The sequence below is a fragment of the Lissotriton helveticus genome, chromosome 11 (assembly GCF_964261635.1).
Source record: "Lissotriton helveticus chromosome 11, aLisHel1.1, whole genome shotgun sequence".
NCBI classification, from domain to species: Eukaryota; Metazoa; Chordata; class Amphibia; order Caudata; family Salamandridae; genus Lissotriton; species Lissotriton helveticus.
This window is the reverse complement of record NC_136072.1, coordinates 775,296,573-775,324,288: the sequence shown is the minus strand read 5'-3', so window position 1 is coordinate 775,324,288 and position 27,716 is coordinate 775,296,573. Positions and strand designations below refer to the sequence as shown.

At 42.0% G+C, this 27,716-nt stretch overlaps 1 protein-coding gene across 1 annotated transcript in view; it reads right to left on the bottom strand.

Moving 5' to 3' along the window:
* Nucleotides 1–27,716, bottom strand: part of GMCL1 (germ cell-less 1, spermatogenesis associated) — a 478,283-nt gene that overhangs the window by 161,764 nt on the left and 288,803 nt on the right. Inside the window, exon 11 of the mRNA XM_078666688.1 lies at nt 13,818–13,893. Within this exon, the coding sequence (XP_078522814.1) occupies nt 13,818–13,893 (76 nt within the window). The remainder of the gene's footprint in view (nt 1–13,817; nt 13,894–27,716) is intronic.

The window sequence follows — 27,716 nt, the reverse complement described above, 5'->3', positions numbered from 1 at the left end:
GTCGACATTCAGGGCAAGAGTAGGCTGCCTCAATGCGATGCCAGGGTATAATTGTACTACAACATGTGGCAGGTCTAAGGCTGCGTAAGAGTAGGGATGAATATAGAAGGGGTTGGGAATTCTTACCGGTGACGGTTTGTGAGAAAGAGCCAGGGTCCATCGCCCCTCGCCCCGTCCTGTCGCGGACGGGCGCAGACGGGCTTTTCTTCGGCGCTTCTTAGGCGCGCTCGAAGGCGCCCCCTGCGCGCAACCGCTGCGCGCTTGTGGGAAGGGCGTGGCTAAATAGCCCGGAGTGAGGTAGCCACTAGAGCGCTAACCTCAACTCCGGGGAAACCGGAAGTGCAGTCTGCCTGGCTCTTGCCTGTCCGCCCTCCGCACAACGGCACTATTGCCGGGTCGGATCGAGGCGGGCAGGCGGGAAATTGAGCCCAGGAGATTTAGAGGGAGAGGAGCTGATTAAAAAGAACACGTGAGTCTGCCCAATTTAAAAACACAGTAAAACACAGTTTAAAATGTTACAGACTCTAAAATCAGTCTGTTTGTTTAGCGCTTCTCGCAGCCCCCTGAAATTACCACTTCTCTTACAAGTAATGACACTCTCTTCGCACAGCAGCGGGTCTGGGAGACACTGCCACCGTCTCCCTACCGCGCCGGCTCGATGGTCAGGACGGCCTAAATAGCCCGGAGTGAGGTAGCCACTAGAGCGCTAACCTCAACTCCGGGGAAACCGGAAGTGCAGTCTGCCTGGCTTTTGCCTGTCCGCCCTCCGCACAACGGCACTATTGCCGGGTCGGAACGAGGCGGGGAGGCGGGAAATTGAGCCCAGGAGATTTAGAGGGAGAGGAGCTGATTAAAAAGAACACGTGAGTCTGCCCAATTTAAAAACACAGTAAAACACAGTTTAAAATGTTACAAACTCTAAAATCAGTCTGTTTGTTTAGCGCTTCTCGCAGCCCCCTGAAATTACCACTTCTCTTACAAGTAATGACACTCTCTTCGCACAGCAGCGGGTCTGGGAGACACTGCCACCGTCTCCCTACCGCGCCGGCTCGATGGTCAGGACGGCCTAAATAGCCCGGAGTGAGGTAGCCACTAGAGCGCTAACCTCAACTCCGGGGAAACCGGAAGTGCAGTCTGCCTGGCTCTTGCCTGTCCGCCCTCCGCACAACGGCACTATTGCCGGGTCGGAACGAGGCGGGCAGGCGGGAAATTGAGCCCAGGAGATTTAGAGGGAGAGGAGCTGATTAAAAAGAACACGTGAGTCTGCCCAATTTAAAAACACAGTAAAACACAGTTTAAAATGTTACAGACTCTAAAATCAGTCTGTTTGTTTAGCGCTTCTCGCAGCCCCCTGAAATTACCACTTCTCTTACAAGTAATGACACTCTCTTCGCACAGCAGCGGGTCTGGGAGACACTGCCACCGTCTCCCTACCGCGCCGGCTCGATGGTCAGGACGGCCTAAATAGCCCGGAGTGAGGTAGCCACTAGAGCGCTAACCTCAACTCCGGGGAAACCGGAAGTGCAGTCTGCCTGGCTCTTGCCTGTCCGCCCTCCGCACAACGGCACTATTGCCGGGTCGGAACGAGGCGGGCAGGCGGGAAATTGAGCCCAGGAGATTTAGAGGGAGAGGAGCTGATTAAAAAGAACACGTGAGTCTGCCCAATTTAAAAACACAGTAAAACACAGTTTAAAATGTTACAGACTCTAAAATCAGTCTGTTTGTTTAGCGCTTCTCGCAGCCCCCTGAAATTACCACTTCTCTTACAAGTAATGACACTCTCTTCGCACAGCAGCGGGTCTGGGAGACACTGCCACCATCTCCCTACCGCGCCGGCTCGATGGTCAGGACGGCCTAAATAGCCCGGAGTGAGGTAGCCACTAGAGCGCTAACCTCAACTCCGGGGAAACCGGAAGTGCAGTCTGCCTGGCTCTTGCCTGTCCGCCCTCCGCACAACGGCACTATTGCCGGGTCGGAACGAGGCGGGCAGGCGGGAAATTGAGCCCAGGAGATTTAGAGGGAGAGGAGCTGATTAAAAAGAACACGTGAGTCTGCCCAATTAAAAAACACAGTAAAACACAGTTTAAAATGTTACAGACTCTAAAATCAGTCTGTTTGTTTAGCGCTTCTCGCAGCCCCCTGAAATTACCACTTCTCTTACAAGTAATGACACTCTTCGCACAGCAGCGGGTCTGGGAGACACTGCCACCGTCTCCCTACCGCACACCTGAGACTCTCTATCACCACAGCTAATTATCCAAAATGCTGACCTGCTCTTACAGTCTGATGCTTTGTAATGTTTCATTAATGCACTTTACTTCTGGCTTTCAATGTTCTCCTCTACCCATAAATGGCCACTAGCCCGGAACCCAGACTCTTCTACAGAAAGACTGGATCACTGTTTCTTAGTGAGGAATTCAGGGCCATGCTTTCCAGGTCCTTTCAAAGAGTAGTTCAGTCCACATGCCTTCCTGCTTCCCTTTGACAAGATCAATATTGTGTCTATCTAGCCTCATTCACATGGTGGATATGAGCCCCTACTCCCTGCCTCTATCATAAAACCACATTCATGCTGTCTGTAGGCCCCCTTCACTAAAGTTCCTGCTCAGCACTCACCCCAAAGTGCCTTTTGTAACTGATTTAGAGTTTAGCGGACAAGGTACTCTACCAGAAACGTGCCAGAGTGCACAGTCTATTGAGAGTTGGCTGGACGGGAGGTTTCTGACAGTAGTGCTCATGGTAGTTCCTCTGTCAAAAACATTACGACTGTGGCCCTCGGGAGTTGTGGCTGTCATTTTAGGTACATTGAGAGTTTCAGCTAGGAGCATTGTAAAATGACAATGCCTTTTATTTACTTTTTAAAGTCAACACATAAATAAAAGGCATTGTCATTTACAATACCAGTAGCTCAAACTCGTCGTAAATGTGTGACCTATTGCATTGCAAATTCTTGTTTTATAATGTTTTTCCCATCCTGCTGGAGTCATGTGGGAGTCAATGCGGCCCCTGTACTCCTGTGGGCCTAAACATTTTTCAGAATTTGGCCCCAGGGGGGTCTCTCTGATATAAAATACTGTACATAATATCTGTTTTAATATTCAGAAATTTGCACACATACAAGAAGTAATACTTTTAGAATGTCAGAGTTTTCTTTATGTTTTATGTGAAAGAGTATGCTGATATCTTGGAATAGCTGTGATGATGGGGCACGGAGGGCCTGGAACAATGTAGCCATGCATCACCCCGAAGTTAATTAAATGCTCACTGCCCACATCCACGTGCATTTGGAGTTTATATGATTGCATAATATTGCTTGCTATTTCCAGTCCTTATAAATGAGGCGTGGTATATGAAGGGCTATACAAAAACACATTTTTTTCCCGTTTATTATTATTAGCACACCTAGGGCCAGATGTAGGTAATTCCTATTTACCGACTCTTAAATACCGACTCATACCGAATCGGTATTTAAGAGTCGGTAAATAGGAAGGAGGCAGATGTAGGTAAAAAATTACCGATTCTGTAAGAGACGGTATTTACCAAATCTGTGAATACCGATTCGGTATTTAACATTGATTCCTATGGGCCTTGAAGCCCATAGGAATCAATGTGAAATAACGATTCGGTATTTACAGATTCGGTAAATACCGAATCCTGCAAGGGTGCAGGGGGTGTCACTTTGACACTCTCTAGCACCCCAAGTACAGGCATGTGTGCCATGTGGCACACATACATGCCCTAAGGGCATGTCTGTGTGTCACATAGCACAGGTGTGCATGCACAGATGTGCATGCACACCTGAATTCGGTATTTTACCACCCAATAGGATTGGGTGGTAAAATACCGACTCTTAAGGGCCTGTGGCACTCGTAGGAGTGTCACCTACATATGGATTTACAGAATCGTTATATATACCGATTCGGTAAAATACCGAAGTGGTAGATTTACCGAATCGGTAAATATACTGATTCTGTAAATAACGACCCACCTACATCTCAAAAGCCAAATACCGGTCGGTAACGGCCGAAATCGGCCGTTACCGACCGGTATTTGGCAAGCTACATCTGGCCCCAAAAGAGGTTGGGCATCAGAGAGAATTGTGGGACAGCTGACAATGAAACAGAAGCCAGGGCGGAGGCAGGCCGATTAGGGAATAAGTACCAAAAAGAAAACCGAGGGTGGAGGGTGAAGGTGGGACGAAGAGGAACTGCACCGTTGTCGGAAGCAGCTGAGCTCTGGTGGCATGATGCCACCCCTCCCACAGTATGCCTCACAGCAGCTGGCAGGCCTTAGATATCCACCAACACCAGCTCCTTGTGCGCGAACCAGTGACACTGTAACTCCTCTCTCTCGGCCTTCACTTCATGCGCCACCCACCGCCCTAGCCAACCACAGGCGGGATTTCTCATCCCTGCTGCGGCGACAGCTGTTGTTTCAAAGGAGGCGACAAAGGAGAGAAACCGCAGCTATACCGAATGTGCATGAGCAACATTTCAGCGCCGGTGCACAGCCAGAAATCAAGGGACCCAGAAAGACGTAACCACACCGACGTAAAAAAGCAGCGAAGCAACAGCCGGACAAAATGATAGCTGCCTCGAAAGAAAACCAAAATATGAACGCACTTCTAGATGACATAGCCTCATTCCATAACCATGTTTAACGTCACTCAGCAGATTCAAACAAGCATAAGCCTCTGTGTATCCAAATTGCAAATCTGTCTTAAGACCCTTAACGTGGCGCCGTGTGTGTGGAAAAGCACAGTCTTTTCAGTTTTTTTAACAAAAGTTTGGAGGGATATTTGGCGCTGCACACACGTGCGGTCTGGTTTTTGGCGCACATAGCCATGGCTGCAGCGCACAGAGACCCTAAACTGCCGCACACAGAGGAAAAGAATTAGAGGGAACATTGTCTACCACACCATTCACATAAAGTGAAAATAGTGAGGGAGCTAACACACATCCCTGGCGGACGCCCCTACACACCGGGATCCTATTGGTTTTCTCCCCATTCGTGCCCCACCGCACCTGTGCATAATTGTCTATATGAAGTTTAATCAAGAGCGACAGGATGTAGGGGGGCAGCCCCAGCCCCTGCAGAACCCTCCATAACTCCTCCCTAGGTACTAGGTCAAAGGCAGTCTTCAGGTCAATGAAGGCCAAATAAAGACTGCCTTTGCCCAGCACCACCACCTTCCAATACAGGAGCATCAACCTGAAGGCATGTTCGATCGTCCCAGTACCTGAACGGAATCCCGCCTGGAAGTCAGACAGTATCTTGTGGTCGTCAGCCCATTGAAGGACCCTCCCCAAGATCACCTTCCCAGCCACCTTTTGGGAAGAGTCGATGAGGCTAATGGGCCTGTAATTGGCGGGGCTGTCCCGGCACCCCTTTTTGAATATCGGGACAACCTCCGCCCCCTTCCAGGAATCAGGTACTAGTGCGCCCCTCATGATTGCATTTAGTAGCGTAGCGACCAGTTGACCCCATTCCTTCGGACACTCGTAACAAGTCACCTGGTATCCCATCCGGCCCAGCTGCTTTTAATGGGACCAGGGACTTGATTACGGCCTCCACCTCCCTCGCGGTAAAGTCATTACCGGCCCTAACAAATATATCATCCTCCAGGGAGAAATACTCACTAAGGACCCCTTCAGGTTGGGAATACAGGGCCTCGAAGTGGTTGTACCAGATCTGGGCAGGGATGTTACATGTAACCAGCGATACGTCTGGCCTATTCCTAGTTCTAATCAAACTCCAAAAGCACCTTGCATCCTTTCCCTTACTTTCTACCAAAAGGTCTTCCCAGAACCTCTCCTCCCACTCCTTTTTCGCTGCACTTAAGGTGTGGGAGTAATCCTTCCTTGCTGTCCTGATTGCTAGTTGGGACTTGGATTTAACTGCCCCTATTCAAGGCTTTTTTCAGGGTCCTGCATTTTGTCGTGTACCAGCCCTGTCTATTCATGGGTTTAGCCCTGTTAGTAGCACCGGAAGAGCTTTTGGGTAAGATGGGTAAGATGAAAAGCTTACTTAGGGCCCTAGTTAGATCACAATAAATCTGCATGGCCTCCTCAGGCGCATTGGACAATGAGCCCAGATTACTCTGGGCTGCAGCCAGCAGTGCCCCTATGGCTGAGACTTTTTCTCAACAGACAAGACAAGCTTGGCCCACTTCAGTTGCCTCCCGCAGTTAGATACACTAACCATCTGGAAGTTGGATGCCGACAGAGGATCTAACCCAGCCCTGCCCTTGAGCCACTCAGGAGATAATACAAGAGAGAGAAGATTGTGGTCACTCTCTATGGTCTGAATAATCTCCATATCACTCAGGGTACTCCATAAACATACGTCGAGAAGAATATAGTCTATTCTAGACGTATGATTGGGCCTATTGTAGGTGTGTGCACCAGTCAAATCAGATTTGGACCTCCCATTGACCGCCCTCAGATCAAATTCCATATTGAGGGCGTCGATCTGCAACGCCACTTGTGACCACCTTTTGATGGGGGGCAGAGCCAGTGCCGGAATACCCCTTCTCGAATCCTCCTCTTCTGTGCCTAGCATGTCATCAGGGCCTAGGGGCTCGAACGTACAATTTAGATCACCCGCCACCAAAGTGCATGATTTTCTTGGCCGCTGCCTAAGGAGATCTTCCAAAAGAGCAATGGTGGGTGATTGTACGCCTCCCCTAGTGCCTCTAGCATAGATGTTGAAGATGTCTAGGAGCAGACATCCCCGTGAATCCTTTAACGTGATGTTGAGGATGTATGGCGAGTTTGTAGGGTGCTCCTCCACCCTACAGGTAAAGAAACAAAGAGTTCTCCCGGTATAGTTTAAGGTCCAGAGGAGGGAGAGAGATAAGGCAACAGCAGAAAAATACCTCTGACAGACCTATAAATATTTATACAGTGATAATCTTCATAAACATTTTCAAAGGATGCTAAATATATGAAAAAGGCATTAAATTTATTCAAAAAGATATTTTTTATTATTTTTTCTTTTGTTCAGTCATTCTATTTTGTTCATAATAAATATTTGACATACTCTTTACATATACAAAGGACATAACATTCAATTAAATCAATCTAAGCATTGTACAATTGGACATACAAAAAAGAAGAAACCCAAGCTGCATATCTAATCTTCATACCATTCATGCCTTCATTCATACTGCTACTCTCAATCCATACTATAAAAAGACAAGGTTATCAAAAAGCATATGACAAGACAGTGAATTTGTTTTTGACAGACTTCTACAGATTAACTACAGAGGAGAGATCCTATGGTTATTCACTTTTCTATTTTATAAACACACAATTGTCTATCTCAATTTACAAATATCAAATTAATTTTTTAAGTAAAGGAGTTTTTTTTTGGTTGTGTACGGCCGTACGGGAATCGCTGTCGCTGCTAAAATAACCATGCCCTTCTGGAACAGTTTTATTACACATGGATATGATATAATTTGTCTCCAGGAGACGTGGCATAGAGCCCAATTACAAGTTGAGGGATACACAACATATAGTGTGGATGCAATGGCTTCATTAGCAGGAAGAGCAAAAGGTGGACTATTGACCCTGGTATCAACTACTCTTACTGAGTTTAGTCCTGGTGGCTATGCGGTGGTGGCCCCGTACGCATCGATCCTGCGTTTAGTACATGGCAAGGGTAGGGACTTAGTTATAGTAAATTTCTATAACAACGTCATTGGAGCCAACCGGGGCATGATTGTACTAGATATAGAGCGGGCAATAGAGGGAGTATTAGAATTATCAAGTGATCCCCCAGTAATAATTTGGGCAGGAGACTTTAATATCCAAGCGTGCTGTCATGCACAGAAGGGGATTTGTGGTCATCGAGGGGAGTACCATAGCGGAGGTAGCACTGTTTACAATCATTTCCCGCACACTAATTACGGAAGTACCCTGAATAATCTAGTAGCCAAATTAGACCTCGAGCTGCTAGACTGCACAAAGAACAAAGACAACGAAGAGTGTCCGTCATTTAGAGGGAGGGATGCCCACTCTAACATCGATCACATCCTGGTGTCCAATGGAACAGTCTACTCCAATGTATGGGTAGTCGAGCAACCAGTGAGCGATCATAACAGCATATCGCTGGTATTATCTGGCTGGGGGCCAAAAACTAATGCATATGGGAGACCGGTCCAAGGGATCACAGCCGAAAGATCAAACGGCATGAGAATAAAGTGGATTAGAATTAACCCTGCCCAATTCATGACGGACGTACTCTCAAAATGTAGAGGGGAAATAAGCTACTGTCTGGCACCCAAAGTGGCTCCAGGTAACTTCCTCATTAACTTCATAAAAATAACCACAGCGATTAATGACTCACTTACAGTTAGGAGCCGAAAGCTGAGGAAAATTCAAGTGGTGTGGTTTGACAAACACTGTGCCCAGTCACTAAATAAACTAAAATTAGCTCTTGACACCAAGCGCAGAGACACAAAAATTAAAGAGGAGCGTCACAACTATAAGACCTCTCTGGCAATCAGGAAAAAAGAACTTTAAAATGAGGCCTGGTTTAATTTGGATATGGCTGCGGAAACAAAAAAATCACAAGTTATTCTGGGAAACTGTAAATAGCCCACTCCTAAAGAACGATAATATCCCCGACATTACCTCCCATGTGAGTTGTCGTGCCTGGATTGCCCATTTTACTGGGATTTTTAACTCTGATTCTAATTTAGATGTGCCAATTTTAATCCCAGATATAGCGCCCAGTTCTAAATGGCAAAAAATGCAGCTATCTGTGACCTTAACTGAGGTTACAGAGGCAATAAGAAATAGTAAAGGGGGCAAAGCCCCAGGTCCAGACGGGGTGCCTATGGATTTTTATAAAGATGAAATGACTCTATGGGCACCAATACTGACACGATATTTTAATGCTGCTATAGAAGATAGGCTTTCACCAACATGGGGTCAGTCCATTATCGTACCTCTTTATAAGAAAAGTTCTAGGTCAGAGGCACGTAACTACCGTCCCATCTCTCTTCTGGACTCGTCAATCAAAATCCTCAGTCGAGTCCTTTTAGAGAGATTGGAAGCCTGGGTCGAGGAAAAGAACATCTTATCCCCAGTGCAGTACGGGTTTAGAAAGGGGATTGGCACAATGGAGCAGTGGGTGAACCTGGAACTTATTATCAGCAAATACACAAGAGCCAAAGAGGGTAATTTATTCTTGTGTTTTGCTGACTTAAGTTCGGCATTTGATCTGGTGGAACACTCGCTCCTATGGACAGTCCTGCTAGAAATGGGTGCCCCGACTGAAATTATCCACTTCCTTGCTAGATTATACGAAAGCCTGTCAAGCAAAGTTAGATTTGGACCCGCTGGAGAATGTACACCCTTATTTAGTGTTAATAGAGGCATTCGACAAGGATGTGTTCTCGCCCCACTTATTTTCTTTATTTATAAATCAGATAGACCAAATCCTTAGAATAATCCAAGCAGATGCCCCTATTATAAATGGTAACCCTATTCCAATCCTATTATACGCGGATGACGCGGTTCTCCTATCCCGGACCCAAAATGGCCTGCAATGCCTAATCGACAAGTTTCATACTTTCATTTTTTTTTTTTTTGGTAGAGTTTTATATAGCGCAAACTAGACCCAAACCGAATCAGGTATCAGAGCGCTTTACATAGCACAAGTTACGTTTTTCTTTGTTTTGTTTTTTTATACATGAGGAGACACACTCATTTTTTTTTTTTAGGCACGGGGAGATTAAGTGATTTGCCCAGAATCACAGGAGGTTTTTGGCGTCGTTGCCGAGACTCGAACCCAGATCCCCAGGTCCGAGGTCGAGCGCCTTAGCCGTTAGGCCAACTCCTCTCCTTTTCCTTGAAAGCAGAAAGTTAATTATCAATAAAGGAAAAACTTTAACCATGTCTTGTGGTAGGAAGACAAGATAGAGCAGGACCTTCTACCTAGACGGGGAGAAATTAGAAACCGTAAGGAAATTTTGTTATCTGGGTATCACATTCTCAGGAGATGGAAGGTGGGCTAACGAACAAGAGAGTGTCCGTTTTAAAATGGTAAGGAATATTAACGGTGTTTTTAGATTCTCAGCAAAATTAGGGGGTCGAAGAATTCGAGAGATGGTGTCCATATACAACTCAAGGTGCACAACATCAGCCCTGTATGGGGCAGGGATATGGGGATATCATAACCAGAGTGGCAACCAAATTCAGTATGAGGAGAATGCCTTCTTGAAACAATTGCTTTGTGCCCCGGCTGCGGCCTCAAATGAGTTAATACACAGGGAAGTGGGCTTAAATTACGCTAAGGACTTAATTGCCCTACGCCCACTGGCACTATGGCGATCAATCTGGTCTAAAGAAGAAAAAAAATTTACTCAGGATGTGATTAATGACTGTTTAAAGCTCGATCACCGCTCAAATATACCATGGTTATGCCACATTCAATCTTGGTATAAGACACTTTATGAATGTGATATTTGTGGTGAACCTACAGCGGGGTTAGGACTATCAAAAAAGGAACTTAAAGTCACTTTCCTGAGACACACAAGAAGTACCAGAACGATCAAATATGTAAAACAAAGCACGTTTACCTCTTATCTAGAACATAGCACCAATGAAGGTGTTCAATCATACCTCACTGCTGTTACTAAAAGCTCTCATCGTTTTGTATTGTCACGTTTACGATTAGGAATTGTGCACCACTTAGTGGCATTCCCATTAATTAAGAAACCTGGAACATGCTTATGCCCCTGTGACGGTATATCCAAGCAGAGTAGCTGTCATTTTATGCTGTTTTGTAAATTTTATATTTTTTATTGAAAGTTTTATCTGAAACCCATCTTTTTTAATATACAATACGTGCAGCACTAAAACAGCGATGCAATTGATGTTTAACTTAGAGAGCCCAGATATATGTTTTTACGTGGCTACATATATTTTAAAATGTATCTTTGCACGGAAATCAATAACTGTATGAACTCAACATATGGCCTAGACTTATATGCACTTTATTATTGCTAGTTTGCACATGCACTATTAGATGTTGTATCAACATGCACTTTACCTCTGCCAATTTGCACATGTGCTGGAAAATGAGAACTTCATACTGCACTATATAATAGTACATACTAAATGCACTTTATTATTGCCAGTTTGCACATGTATTATTAAGTGAATGTACTAATATGCAATTTAACATGCTTATTTGCACCAGTGCTGTAGAATGACTATTTTATATAGTATTGCTAGTATTTGTAATTAGAGTTTGATGTAATTTAATGATGTATATGCTATATTATTTTGGCATGTTGCTATATGGTTGTATTCATACATACTGAATAAAGAATTTTTTGAATTGAATTGACAAATTTATTGAACAACATGGTGGTGTATATTTGGCTGCCAGCAAAATTGGGAACTTAAGTCCTGTTGATAACAAGAGGGGAAATCATGAATACTAGCCAACAAGTTGGAATCCGATTCTCCCTTTCAAATACGGGCACCACAATTAAAATTTGGTGTAGCATATTGGAGGGGGTGCGATCCAAATAAATAAGGACTTTTGAACAGAGAAGAAACCTGAAGTACTAAAAGGTTTATTGACTAAGAGATAAGAAGTAAAGAGAGCAGAGAAACAACCTCTGATATCAATACCAATATAATTATAGTGGCAATATTGGCCCTCAACTGTGAAATCACTAGTTCTGAAACTAGTGCCATTATGAATTCTTTCTAAGTGTTATCCTTTTCGTGGCTCTTGGAAGAAATCGCTCAAGAAGATTTTGGTACCAAAAAAGGTACATATTTTACTTTAAAAAAAATCCTCTCTCGCTAACCCTTAAGGTGCAACCCTGGCAAACTGGGGGACTTGATATATTAACACTGATCTCAGGTAACATCAGTGCGGATGGACTTGTACTGGAACATGTCTGGGGTAGAAGCTCATTGTCTGAAACGAATGACTTATTCAATGGACTATCATCCTCTTTCAGTAATTCCACCCTATGAGCTTGATGTACCCAAGGATGGGCTTGCTCTTTTTCAGGGGCAGGAGAGCTCCTCTGTGGTAACCGTTATATCTGAGCAAGCTTAAAAAGCATATAGTGGATCACAAGACCGTAGTCATTTGTGTCATTGTCTCGCCCAAAATGGTACTTGCAAGTTCTGTCCGCATGAGAAGCTCCTTTCTAAATGGGTAAGGGAAAAGAGGGGAGGTGACCCTCTGATTAGAACTGATAGGTTTCGAGAAAACAATATCACTTAAACTAATGTCGTAGTTTCAGTTGCTCTTTGAAATCCAGGTTCTCCTTTGCACTGGTCCCTTCTTGGACAACGAATGAAGACGTTCCTCAGTGCCCAAAGATTAATCTCTTCACTGAATGGGCATTGAAGTGAAGGTTGTCCATGCAGTCCATGCACAAAAAGCAGATTTTGCTAGACAAAAAAGCGCTTGTAGGAATTCATGCTCTGTAGGAAGTTTGTTGTGAAGGGTATGTAGACAAAGGTGGAGGGGAGTACTGCAAAGAATATTTGGCTAATGTGAAAGATAAGATGTATAAGACTTTTCCACCATAAGATTGAGGCAGCATGTTGGCTGAATGTGGCACTTGATACTATAGTTTTACACAAAAAAAGTAAAAGAAAAAACAACATGAATTTGCACTATACAGATAAATGCTTGATTGTGTAGTACAGACATATAGTTCACTCTCTTAAGGTTCCCTTGCAAATCTCAGTGCTGCAGGGCCATCTCGGACACCATCTGTGTCCAATATGTCAGCTGTCTTCATTGTTTGAGCATTCATTCAGGTTCTTCAATCTGGGCAAAATAAAAAAAAAAGGGAGGCCCCCAAAAGAGGCCTGCCTCTCATCGTATGTTTAGTTAATGACTGACGGTAGGTGGAAGCTTTGGGTAGGGCTACCGATGGAGACAATGTAATCTTTCTAACCGCCAGTAATAAATGATGATAGGTAACTTATGCCATAATCTTTTTTCATAAGTGAGTTAGGTTCTAAGAATATACGTGTTATAAGCAAATTGGTGTTAGTACCAGACAGAGATCACACTCACTTATGCAAAATTAAAAAAAGTATTGGCTAAGTAGGTTATAATAATATGGTAACTGGGATTAGGGTCCCTTAGCTTACAATACTTAATCAGCCAAGTTAACTTGAAACTAAAAATAAAAGTTACAAGATGAAGTTTACATTGTAAGTGGGGACCTTCAATTCATATACAGCAAAATACTGTAGACCGACACTTTTAACAAAAGGCAAGCATTTTTCTCATCTTTAAGACAGCCTAAATATCCACGGGTCTAAACTCCGGGAAGAAAAAAGTTGTCAGTCCAACATGATGCAATCATGACAACAAAATAAAACAACACTCGTGAGCAATAGATTAATTGCTTGGGGTTTCTATGAAAGGACAAGAAAACTAAAGAGGGTACACTCCTAAAAATAAATGAATAAATAAATAGTCAATTAAAATGCCATTGCAAAATATCTGTAGTCTAACCAAAGGGCTACTTAATGCTGCATCACCAAAACCTAATGAGAGCACAAATGGGACAATATAAGCATTCACGAAAATCCGTGACTGACGGACAGCCAGTCCAAACCAATGCACACCATGTAGAACACATAAAAGACAATAGCTGAAGGGAGCCCACCTATACAGCTCATTCGCCCTCTGTCGTTCCTATTTTATTTTTTGGAAGAATTGACGACTTGCATTTTTCAAAATTACTTAAAATAAGCAACAAAGCTAATACTAAATTATAAAATTGAAGCAATAAAATCAAATTTGACACTTACATCACCATCCTTAGATAGTTTCCTGCCACAACGCATGCTGTTCAATTCCATTTCTTCTTTATTGATTTCCTGAGGACTGAAATGAAAAAAGAATGGTTTTGTTCCCATCTGCTGTTGATTACTTGTGAATAAGAGATCACTGGGCTAGTTTTGTTTTAAATAAACAAATAAAAGTCACTTCATCAAAGCATGATTTCCTGCACCCTTGATCTCTGCTTAGTACAAACCACTGACACAAACTTCAATCCCTAGGCCTGAACTCAACCAAATGCTCCAGGCTAAGAGGGCCTTTTTAGGTCTCGCTGAGCGAACGCGCCTGCGTTCTCAGCGAGACTTAAGTAAGGGCTCTCAAAAATGAACCCAAAGGCGGATCATCTACAGTGCATGTGTGCGGGCGTGTGCACATCGCACACCATTTGCCTCTCTCCTCACTCATGCTGGTTTGCTTGCAGCAGGCATCAGATTTCAAAGGAATCCGCTCCCCCAACCCCCGCCGTTTCTGGCTTTGCTCGCTGAAGGCTGTCATGCTCACTCTGTCTGTCTATCTATCTATCGCCCTCACTCTGTCTATCTATCTATCTATTGTCCTCACTCCATCTATTGCCCTTCCTCTATCTATCTATCACCCTCCCTCACTCAATCTATCGCACTCACTCAATCTATCGCACTCACTCAATCTATCGCACTCACTCAGTCTATCGCACTCACTCAGTCTATCGCACTCACTCAGTCTATCGCACTCACTCAGTCTATCGCACTCACTCAATCTATCGCACTCACTCAATCTATCGCACTCACTCAATCTATCGCACTCACTCAATCTATCGCACTCACTCAATCTATCGCACTCACTCGATCGATCCCTCTATCGCACTCACTCGATCCCTCTATCGCACTCACTCGATCCCTCTATCGCACTCACTCGATCTATCTATCGCACTCACTCGATCTATCTATCGCACTCACTCGATCTATCTATCGCACTCACTCGATCTATCTATCGCACTCACTCAATCTATCGCACTCACTCAATCTATCGCACTCACTCAATCTATATCGCACTCACTCAATCTATATCGCACTCACTCAATCTATCGCACTCACTCAATCTATCGCACTCACTCAATCTATCGCACTCACTCAATCTATCGCACTCACTCAATCTATCGCACTCACTCAATCTATCGCACTCACTCGATCGATCCCTCTATCGCACTCACTCGATCCCTCTATCGCACTCACTCGATCCCTCTATCGCACTCACTCGATCCCTCTATCGCACTCACTCGATCCCTCTATCGCACTCACTCGATCCCTCTATCGCACTCACTCGATCCCTCTATCACACTCACTCGATCTATCTATCGCACTCATTCGATCTATCTATCGCACTCACTCGATCTATCTATCGCACTCAGTCGATCTATCGCACTCACTCAATCTATCGCACTACCTCGATCTATCTATCGCACTCAGTCGATCTATCTATCGCACTCACTCGATCTATCTATCGCACTCACTCGATCTATCTATCGCACTCACTCGATCCCTCTATCGCATCACCACAGCATCACTCAGCATCAATCTGTGCAACCATTCAACAACAACTGGTTCAAATATGTTCTCTCAATGTTTCAAGCTTTATTACAAATGTCACAAAAATATGTTAATATTTCACTTCTGTTCTTGGATTTTCGTCACAATTAAATACACTAAACATAATCTTCACAAAAGTTATTTACAAAAGTTTAAGCTAATGCCATTATAAATTACAATAACTTTTATTTAAGTATTAATTATTTAAAAAAAAACTAAAAGCCATTGTTATTTGTAATAATAATACATCTAAGTCACGTAAATACAACACATATTGCATTACAAATGCTATAGGTGTCACATTTGAGAGAGTTATAACTTTTGGCATTGTAAATGACAAAGCTATTAATTTCGCTATTTCAAAACCAACACATAAATAAATAAAATTTCATTTACAATACTAATAGCTCAAACGTTCCTAATGCGAGACCTATTGCATTGCAAATGCTTGTTGCACCTTTCATTTAATCATTAGCAGGGCTAGTACAAAGCATGGATGGTCATTCTTCGCCATAATCCCTGTGCCCTCTATTCTATATTGTAATATCCATTTCAGTTGCCACAGGCAGTTGCTGTCTGATGACTTGACAACTATGGGTTGATGTTAGTAAGGGTAAAGTGAGGTCTTTGAATATAGGAGTTATATTAAAGCTAACTTATGGTCAGTGGTCATTATCATTGATCATCTCAATGCTGCCCATTTGTTGTAAACTTAAGCATAAGCAAAGCCTTCGGGGTGTACAAGTACTATACAATGAATAAGGCAAATAAATGGAACTAGACTCCCTGAGTAACTAGTCATCTCACCAGCAATAAAACATTTCAAAATGTCCGTGCAACAGTCTAAATAGCTGAAAACTGAATATCCTTAGGATACCCATAATGAATACCCAGGGTTGCAATTAGATAAGATTAACTTCACCATGGGATCGTCTTTCATATTCTTTAACATTAAAACAATACAGTATTTGGCCCCTCTTCTCGGGACGATCACAACGTTGAAATTCTAATCAAGCAGGAGATTGCACAGATCGGCCTGACCTAGCAAGGTGCCAGCTCTTAAGACGTCATTTCAGTAAAGTTGGGGAAAGGTGTGGAGTGATCTCCTCGTGGCCAATGTGAAAAAAGAATGGAATATTTCTCATAAGGACCCAAAAAGGGTTTCTGCGCTTTTTGGTAGCAGAAGGAAATGGACTTAGGCATCGTTTTGGAAATTGTAAACCAGAGAAGATTTCCCAAGAGGAGACCACTGTTGATTTGTATCTTCTAAAATCAGAATTGTTCATATTGGCATCATTTACAGAATAATTAAATAGTCAATGGACTAAATAATCTTATATAAATAATGAGTTTGTAAATTATGACACGACAAACGCCCTCTGGTAAAAGCAAAATCATTGTTTTATCTATGTTTGTTCAAACATGAAACCAATCGCCACAAAATATAAGCAAAAAAAAATAATACAATCACAGTAACAATAATTAGATCAGTGCAATGTGTCTCCAGTGTCAACGCCAAAGGTTTGTGTTACTATAATTCAAACATACACAAAAGCTTTTGTCACAGAAACATACAACTGTAAAAAGGTGCTACAAATTTAATTCAAACAGGTGAAACAGGCATTTCCTGTTTGTCTGTTTCACTAGCATGTCGTCTACGTTTCGACCCCTGGTTAGATTAATGGGGTCTAATCAGGACTATGGGGAAGCAGGGACATCCTGAACGAGAAAGAAGATTGGAAAGAGATAATGAGAAAACGTTTAAGGAAGTGTGTATACTATTGTGGTGTTCTAAATTAATTGAGGTAACTGGAGGTATGGTTGGCTTCAGATTACGGAAGCGCTTGTGTCGCATGCAACTCAATATTGCATGCTCCCCTAGTGGTAAAAATATATAGGAATATCTTACTCAGAGAACAGCCTGGAAAGTAGTAAGGAACATAATGAATTGGGTGCCAAGGACGAGACGCAATCAAGTTAAAAGTCTGCAAGGCATTGGGGACTTACCATGAGTACCAATCTGTGAAAGCGATGCTCCACTTCTATTTCATACATGTTTCCAGTGTTGATGTTTTTAATGAATATACTAATGCACTCATCCAAAGACTCCAGAATGGAGCCACATCCTGATAAGATAGGTCTCCCTGGAGGGAGCTGCATGCTGTTGTGCACCTTAGGGAGTGTGTATAGGACAGGTCTGGGGTGCTTTGTGTAAAAGGAATTCAAATTCTTTCAAGGAGAGGAAACCTTCTTCTTGGGAGTTTTTGTTGTGGTTTCAAGACTTTTCAGATTAATTGGTTTCAAGGGATTATGTGTGAACAAACAGATAAAACAGTTCTTCTCCTTTTACCAGTGGGGATTTATCGTGTCCGAATTTAGAAACTCATCATTTCTGCTATTGCTTATATAAGACTATTTAGTCCAGTGATTAATTAATTATTCTGTAAATGTTGCCAATGTGAACCATAGTTGCCTGGTAATTATTTATACTCAGGATCCCATGGGTTTAAGGGTTTCTCTTGTAGCCTGATACACGATTTTAATTTACTCAAACGATCTGTTGGCTACTTTAGAAATACCTGTTTTAATTTGTGTGCACCTTTTATTAAGGTAATACTACAAAACGCTTACTTTGTAAGAAAAAAGGTAAGAAATTGATCTTATTAAATTACATTCCAAAATAAACCCAGAGAGGATGACTGTGCATGGGTTGGGAGGGTACATACTTGCATTTTATTTTAATTGTTCTAGCTGAATTTGTAGTTACAAGAAAATGTACCTTGAATGTGTTGCAGGTCAGACTTATTATTTGTTTCTTTCAGACTAGGGAATTAATGGACCCAACTTACCCTATATTAATTCCTAAGATGGGGCAGAATTTCTAACCAATGATTATAGGTTTTTGAGGCCTTCTAGATCGTCTTTAAAAGCACATCGGTGAATAAAGATGCCTAAGAAAGATTTTGCACCAATCAGTAATAGAAGTTCCATAGACTTTTAAAAAACGATGTCTTTTTGATGGTTCAGAAATACAAAGTACCAATTTATTCGCCATGATGGCATTGACAACTTCATCTTACTTAATTATCAAAGTTTAAAAAGGAAAAGAGAGACCCCGAATGCAAAATACAAATTCAGTCATGGCATGGGCAATTTCATATTACATGATCAAAGCACAAAGAATAATAAAAACCCTGAGTGAAAAAAGGAAAGCAAATACCCCCCTGTTCCTAAATAGGGCAGAAGGGAAGGGACCTCTGAACATTCAGTGCAGCGGGCCGTTGACAGTTACTGACCGCATGCGCTAGGCTGCCTCCTCTGGAACCAGTTTAGCATGACTAAACTTGTTAAGGGAGCCAACATGTTTAGTGTAGGTGTTCTCTTCTCTTTAGACAATGCCCAAATTGTCTTTCCATTGGTTGAAGGTCGGGGGATAAAGTTGATTAACAGTGGGTTGTGATAATGGAGCTACCAATCAAAATAGCAATAAACCAGGCCATTCTTGCCCACATAGGGGAAACCCTAGAAGCCATACAATGAAATTTCCAACGCATCCAGTAGTTTTAACTCGGGTACACAACTGTAAATAACTGCTAGCACCATTTCCTAGTGAATGTGTAATACTTTACATGTCCAGATCATGTGCAAGCAAGTACTCCCTTCCCCACATCTAGGGCAAGCAAAAGACACACAATTGATGGACGGAATGCAGAACAAATCAAAACATTCACCCCCAGTCAAGCGATCTGGATAAATCCATCATTCTTTTGCTCACCATGCAACCCCAGTTTAGACCAGTGGGTCCTGTGCTCTCCATGCCACTGGAGTCCAGCTATCCTGGCTGATGAGGACTGAAAGCCCGAAATCGGTCCAAAGATGCTTGTTTCCAGTCCAGGGAATACTTGGCCTGGCAGTTTGGGCTGGACTGTTCCCATTGGGCGCAGGGTCAAGACTGATTTGCATACAGCCGGGTCCAAACTGGAATGGCATGGTGAGCAAAAAAACGATGGAATTAGGCCCGATCTCTGTACTGGGGTGCATGTATGACATTGCTCTGCATTCAGTTCATCAATTGTTCTTTTTGCATTTGCCACATCTAGGGCAAGTAGATGAAACATCTGTGTTTCTTCGATTTGGAAACCCCAGGGTGTAGTAGATGGTAGTGAGACAAAATATCGAAATTAAAATATCGATATACAATAATATCGATGTTTTAATATCGATGGTATAGAATATCGATGTGTAAAATATCGATAGACAGAATATCGTTTAAGGTATGTATGTTACTAGAATATCGATGTGTAAAATATCGACAGACAGAATATCGTTTTTTAAGGTATGTATGTTATTAATATCGAAATTTACTAATATCTAAATTTTGTTTAGTGTTATGTATTTTATTATGTTGTTTATATGTTTGTTAAATATGTTTTGTAATGTATGTTTGAAAATTAGTAATTTTGTTTACATTTTGCGTTTTAGTATCAGAGCGGGTTGTGGGTTTATAGGGGAATAGGGTGGGAAGTAATTTAATAATAATTAATTAATATATATTTGTAAATATTTTTAATAATTAATTGGTAATTAATTAATATGAATTAGTTAATTACATTAATTAGAGTTAATGTGCTTATATCTTTAATTTAGTGTTTTTGTGTATTGTTAATTAATAATTAATTGGTAAAGAAATGATATTAATTAGTTAATTAAATTAGAGTTAATGTGCTAATATATTAAATTTTTTTGTTATTGTTAATTAATTAATTGGTAATTAAATATTAAATAGTAAATTAAATTAATTAGAGTTAATGTGCTAATATATTTAATTTTTTGTTATTGTTAATTAATAATTAATTGGTCATTAATAATTATTAAGTGATTAAATGATGTGATTTATTTATGTGTAGTGGGTTGTGTGTTTATAGGGGAATAGGGTGTGATATAATTAAATGTAATAAATTAAAGAGATTGTATTTATTTATTGGTATTTATTATTAATTGGTAATTAATATGTGTTAATTAGTTCATTTATAATTACATCAAATTAATAATATTAATTGTTATTAATTGATTAATTGAAATTTATATTAATTGTGTTTCTTTGTATGTGTAGTGTGTTGTCTGTTAAAGTGGGAGTAGTGTGGGAAGTAATTTTTACCCCTACGCTATCCAACGCTTTCCCTACTGTTGCACCCTCTGGAGTGGGAATAGTAATTTTTATCCCTACGCTATCCAACACTTTCCCTACTCTTGCACTCTCTGGAGTGGGAATAGTAATTTTTACCCCTATGCTATCCAACGCTTTCCCTACTGTTGCACCCTCTGGAGTGGGAATAGTAATTTTTACCCCTACGCTATCCAACGCTTTCCGTACTGTTGCACCCACTGGAGTGGGAATAGTAATTTTTACCCCTACGCTATCCAACGCTTTCCCTACTGTTGCACGCTCAGGAGTGGGAATAGTAATTTAAACCCCAGCGCTATCCAACGCTTTACCTACTGTTGCACCCTCTGGAGTGGGAATAGTAATTTTTACCCCTACGCTATCTAACGCTTTCCCTACTGTTGCACCCTCTGGAGTGGGAATAGTAATTTTTACCCCTACGCTATCTAACGCTTTCCGTACTGTTGCACCCTCTGGAGTGGGAATAGTAATTTTTACCCCTACGCTATCCAACGCTTTCCCTACTGTTGCACCTTCTGAAGTGGGAATAGTAATTTAAACCCCTACGCTATCCAACGCTTTCCCTACTGTTGCACCCTCTGGAGTGGGAATAGTAATTTTTACCCCTTCGCTATCCAACGCTTTCCCTACTGTTGCACCCTCTGGAGTGGGAATAGTAATTTTTACCCCTACGCTATCCAACGCTTTCCCTACTGTTGCACCCTCTGGAGTGGGAATAGTAATTTTTACCCCTACGCTATCCAACGCTTTCCCTACTGTTGCACCCTCTGGAGTGGGAATAGTAATTTAAACCCCTACGCTATCCAACGCTTTCCCTACTGTTGCACCCTCTGGAGGGGGAATAGTAATTTAAACCCCTACGCTATCCAACGCTTTTCCTACTGTTGCAATATGTGGAGTAAGTATATATATAAATTTATATGTAGAGTTTTTAATTTATTTTAAATGTATATGTATTAGTTATAATTTTTTAAAATATTTTTAATGTTTTTCTTTAATATTTGTAAAATATGTATTTTTTAATTATTTTTACATTACTATTAATACATTTAAAAAAACGATATTTTTAATTTCGATATTTTTGTACTACGATATTTTTTCAATATTTTTGTACTCACCTTTATGAAGATATGACTTCGATATTTTTGATGTCGATATTTTTGTATGTAGATGTTCTGTCTGTCGATATTATGTCATAGATCTGTAGTAGATCTGTCACTGTGCAAATATTGAGATACACCTAAAGTACAAGTTACTTACCTTTGGTAACATAATATCTGGTACAGAAACAGTCTAGCCGCAGATTCAATAACTTTTGCATTCTCCCAAGGCGCCTGTTTGGATACTGATATTTTTCAGCAGTACCTTTGTGCGCCGGGGGACAGCGTTGTACGGCTCCGTGATGACGTCAACTTAGGTCATGACGTCAGTATAGCTATACAAGTCTCCTCTGGCGCGCGGACCGCAGTTTCTTCTGTGAAACCTTCCACGCCAGAACGCGGAGCCATTATAGAAACTGGTTGTGGAAACCGTGTGTAAAAAAATAAATAATCTTTGAAACATTAATAAAGAAGAAACATCACATTGCATGTTAATACCAGGCATGGATTTTAGAGAAAACCCCAACGAATCAATGAAGCACAGGGCTACGTCAAACCCTGCACCCAAATGAATAACCATCATGTAAGGGAAGAAAACTTTACACTCTATAGACAATCTAACAATGGTTATGAATGGCATGGTAACAGTAAAACAAAACCTACAAAAACACTACTAAGCTGTTTATTGAATCACACCATTACGTAACATTTTGATAGGACTAGTACAAGGTATGATGATACCAAACAAAGACTTTTGAAGCAAGGACAAATAAATCAATACTGCCCACTGGTGCCTAATCCAGTGTGAAAGAAAAAACACCTTTGTACCCTACCGACCAAACACATTTGGAAATGGATGGTATGGCAACATCTAAACAAAACTATGTGGTCCAGCAAAGTAGTCTGTTGAGTCCAAGCCTAGGTTGAGATAGTTACACCAGTATATAAAACCATTACAGAAAAAGGGTAAAACCCTACCTCATAGGTCGTTTGCAGAGTGGGGAGGATGGGCAGGAAGTTAATGAATCTGCGGCTAGACTGTGTCTCTACCAGATATTAAGTTACCGAAGGTAAGTAACATTTACATCAAATAGAGACATCTAGCCACAGATTCCTTAACTTTTTAACTGGTCGCACTCCAGGCACCAGAGACCCACGAGGTTGGGGTTCGTTACAGACATGGCACAGTGACAGGTGCCCCACAACCTGAACTCTGAAGTCCTCCTACTTGATATCCTAACACACCATAAGGAGTCAACAAAAGGTCGAAAAAACGGTCAACAAGTGACAGGCGTCCCTTCAACAGTTCGGGGCTGGCTGGCGCAGAAAGAAAAGAACTGACGTCAGCGCACTAGAGTGGCGATTATATTGACAACGCGGACGACGACTAACACAATGCCTACGATGTCATGCGGAGTCCACTGACACCACCTACCGGCGTTAAGGGGTACGGTCATAAAAAAATCTTCCGGATCCTGCCTGACGCCTGGAAGTCCAAAGGTAAGGAATCTGCGGCTAGATGTCTCTATCCGATCCATCTGTTCATTATCAGACATCATTCTCGATCCCCCAAGGGGAAAGAGAGCCTGTTGACCAAAATAGGCAGAGTGTAAGACAACAGTCATGTAATCTGCATTCTTTATGACAATAAAGAGATATCGGAGAAAAAACTGCCCTGATAAAATCCAAAGAAGGACTTTCAGAACTCATTCCATTATACCAAGAGGAATGAACACCAAAAGAAAGATGAACAATAATACCTCCATGTTATAAAGAATTTTGTTTTAACAAAATGATCATTCGGAGGTTACAAAATGCACTGTAAAGAAACTAAAATGAAAGCAAATAGATTCAAATCTAATATAGATAATCAGCAATTATACCAGCTGTACAAAACTTTGCCACAAGGATGTATTATATGGACATATACATAATATATATTAAAAAGTGTCACAATAGACTCCGAGTGGCCCAACAACGTTTCACAGGCCAATATTCACTACCGGACTGCAAGAATCTACAAAGCTTGCCCCCCGCATGACCTTCAGTGTCATGGTCAACCAGTCTACTCATGACTGAGCCGTGGGCCTGCTCGAAGTACCAAGGCAAGAGAGAAAAGAGAAGCAACCACATTTCACATTAAAACCTTTTTTTCCCCCAAACAATGTCCATATATATATATATATATATATATATATATATATATAGATATATAGATAGATAGATAGATAGATATATATATATATATATATATAGATAGATAGATATAGGGAACACGCCTATTAGTGCAGTACCAAAATAGAACATAAGGAAAAATTGAAACATTAAAAGGATATCATATACAAAATGAATTCTTGTTAGCAACGAGCACATGCAACAACACTTGTGATACGAAACAAAATTTGATCGCAAGCCCACCTCAAGAAGCAATAGCCATGATTTCTCAAGGACTGTAAAGCACAGAGAAAACAGATATACATCCAAATATGACAAGTAATATCTAACCTCCAGACGGATTCAAAAATCATTGCAGGAGAATAGCAAAAAGAGCTTCCTATAAAGCCTTAAAACTCCTACCATGAAATGTATGACAGAAAACAGGTAAGGAATCGCAGCTAGAAGTTTCTATCAGATTGTATCTAAATACCTATTCCCTACCACAAAGGAGAAGGCCACTAACTCATGTACTGCAAAGAATACACCACCAACACTGAATTTTACTGGTACAGCGCTTCAAACATTGAAGCACTTATAATAAACATGCAGTCCCCTCAGAAAAAGAAAACGACCTGCACAATATAACACAAAGCCAAAATGACTTTAATCAAGGATGAAACACAGAAGCATGTATTCAAAATACAAAGCAAGTGTTCCTAATCCACCATCGTCATAACAAATATGCACACCACAAGAGTAGTGGGGACATACTCTAAAGAATAAAGACCAGAGCGTCCATATATACCAGACTTACCACCGGCATATTAACTTGTCCCTATGAGAGACAACAAAAAGGTCAAAACCATGATTATTAGAGCATACTGACCTGCTGCCTATCTCTAATCGAATCACCAATCTCAGAGTGGAGGTTATCCAGAAGAGATGGTAACATATTGAGTAATGAATCCCATAAAGCATGGGAATATTGCCCCAGCACACAAGTAGTGTTTGTGGATCTCAAGGCTGAGCTAGCAGAAGGAAAGATGTGTTTACCACATACATCACGACTCCTAGACTCCTTACTCACTGGAGTCTTGGGTATAGAACCTACATCCTGTGAAGAGGCCCCAACCTAAGTCACCAAGCTATGAGTAGAAAGATGTCTATGAAGACAATCTGGGACCCCAGGTGCAGGCAGCTGTCTACATGCAATATCCCGGTCCACTGAGACCCTGACTCAGGCTTAGCCCAAGTACCTAAAAACATCAAACAGGGGCTCCCCAAACGAAAGAACATGCCCTTCCCCCATCTGTCCCTGAAAAAGGACCTCTATCAAAGGGTCTGTGGGCCTTTGCACTGTAGGAAGTGACAAGCTTAAAACTGTAGCCACAAAAGGAACCAAAACCTGCACATTCCCCTCAATTTGAATAGTTGATTCCACATCAGATGTTGTAAGATGCCTACACGGAGGAGGAGAAGCAACTTCGACTGATGCCGCCATCAGAGTCGGAGTCAGCTGATCGAAGTCCGGAATCGTAGGCCGAGATCCCAAGGGACTGTGGACCTGCACCAAAGCGGCTGCCAGCTGGCGCCGACCCATTGCCTCCATTGGCCAACCATCATTGAGGACAAACCCTCCGCCTGCGCCCCACTCACCGCCTTGGTGCCTAATGGCGCTCTAGAAGTAGATGGGGTCCCAAAGATGAGGTGCAAGGAATTATAACATTCCCTCATCTGAGCCATTGATGCCCGGCTCCCGGGAACAGAGGGAGACGTGGCATGGAGCCGCATATGGCCCCCTCAACCATTGAGCGGGAGGAGCCATGGGAGACAGAGTCTCCACGTGGTGAAGTCCGAGAATGCCACAACTTCAACTGCTTACAACTTTTTACTTCCCTGGAGAACGACATCCTTCAGACAGGCTTCGGCTCCTTGATCGACCCTGCAAACGCTCTTTCTGGGACAAAGACCGAAGCTGAGAAGTCTCCGAGGACCGTGACACACGAGCTGCTATCATTCATTCAAATAAAGCTTCTTGAGCGACTTCGACTTCAGTTTCTGGCAGGAGCCACAATCCTCAGCGTCGTGGTGCTCATCCAAACACCACATACAAATTGCATGTGGTTCTGTCACCGACATATCTCAGCTACAAGACCCACAAGGTTTGAAACCTGAAGACGTAGACGAAGGCACACTGTTCTACTGACAACAAAGTGTTGAAGCAGATTAAAAAAACGACCCTAGGAACCACTTCTCTGGATCCATGTTGCAGCGCGGAAAATAAACAGACGTCTGCACGCCAGATGGTACATATATGGCTCCACTGACATTATGGCTGGAGTCAACGTCATCACTGAGCCGTACAATGCCGTCCCCCGGCGCGCAGAGGTACTGATGAAAATTTTACAGATCCAGTCTGGTGCCTGGGAGAATTCAAAAGTTATGGAATCTGCGGTTAGACATCTCTATCAGATACAAGCCGCTCATAATGCAGTAGAATTAATTTGACTAGCCTCCTCGGAGTCATGTGAACTAATCTGAGAGGTAATTTCCCTTTGCCAATTTCTAGTTGTTGAGTCATAGATGGCAATTTCTATAGTCTTTTTTGTGCAAAGGCAAGAGACCACATAGCTAACTTTGAGGGAGAACACTTGTTTCCTAAAGATATGCTCAACCGTTGGAACTAAACACTGGTGGAGTGTAAAATGGTACCACTCTCTCCACCCTTCTATTTTTAGCTGCAAGGCTTCTCGAGATGCCAGATTGCCATTGCTGACCTAGGAACCTACTCTGGCCAATCCCACAGCTTCCTAGAGATGAAGTTTCTGCTTTGTCATCCCTGGGAGTATACAGTCTACTGATATTTGTGCATGCACACTGTGTAGAGATAAACAATTAAATAATTTGGTAAGAGTTGTAGAATACATGTGAAATTTTTGTGTACCGTACCAATTTTTTTGGGGGGGGAGCGGTGCAAACTGGTTGTAGTTAAGCAAAGGGGTAGTAGAATTTGTCCACAAAATTGTTGAACATTTCATATCCTAGTTTAAATATTTTGAGAATGAGAATTGAAAAATTGGCGTGAAAGTAGAACCACAAATCTGGAATTGACGACCTTCCTTTTCAATGCTAGTATGAGGAGGTTGTTTATTCCAAAGGAATGAACTAATCAAGTCTTCTATAACCTTAAAAACAAAATTGGGGATTCAGCTTGGGAGTGCAGAGAGTTAAAAGGCTAGAAGTGAAAGTTTCGTCATTTTAGTAATTTCAGCTCTACCTATTATAGAAATGGGAAGATGGTCCCAACTATTTAAAAGTGATCACATTTTGGCAATTAACAGATGTATGGTTTACCTATAAAGGTCATCTAGATTCTAGTAGGATTGAATATAGTTCACCCCCTTGGCAGAAAGAGAAGGGTGGTGTAATAGTCTCACGAAGAGTGTGCAGGACTGGCTATCACGCAGAGAAAGTAGGAGAAATACAACTGAAATCAGGAGAGAAGGGTATGACGAGGACTTTACAAGACAAACTCAGAGAAGTTTAGTAAAGTTAGCAGACAGGATAGAAACCACACGCCAGCAAGTGGAGAGCATGGGCGAACTGCTTCAAACCTCAGAAGCAAGTCACCCCACCTATGGTATCCAAAAGAGATCACTTATTGACTTAGACTACACATGGGGTGCATACAGACTGCCTAAACCGAGTGGCGCAAGGGAAAGGGGGCAAGATGTGCTCCATAGAATTAGGAAGCCTCGAGTAACAGAGCTTGAACAATTACAATTTCAAAGCATTCATGGCCAGCCAGACCCCCAGTATGGGATCGATGGGGGTTAGAGGATGAGTGACACTTCACCACAG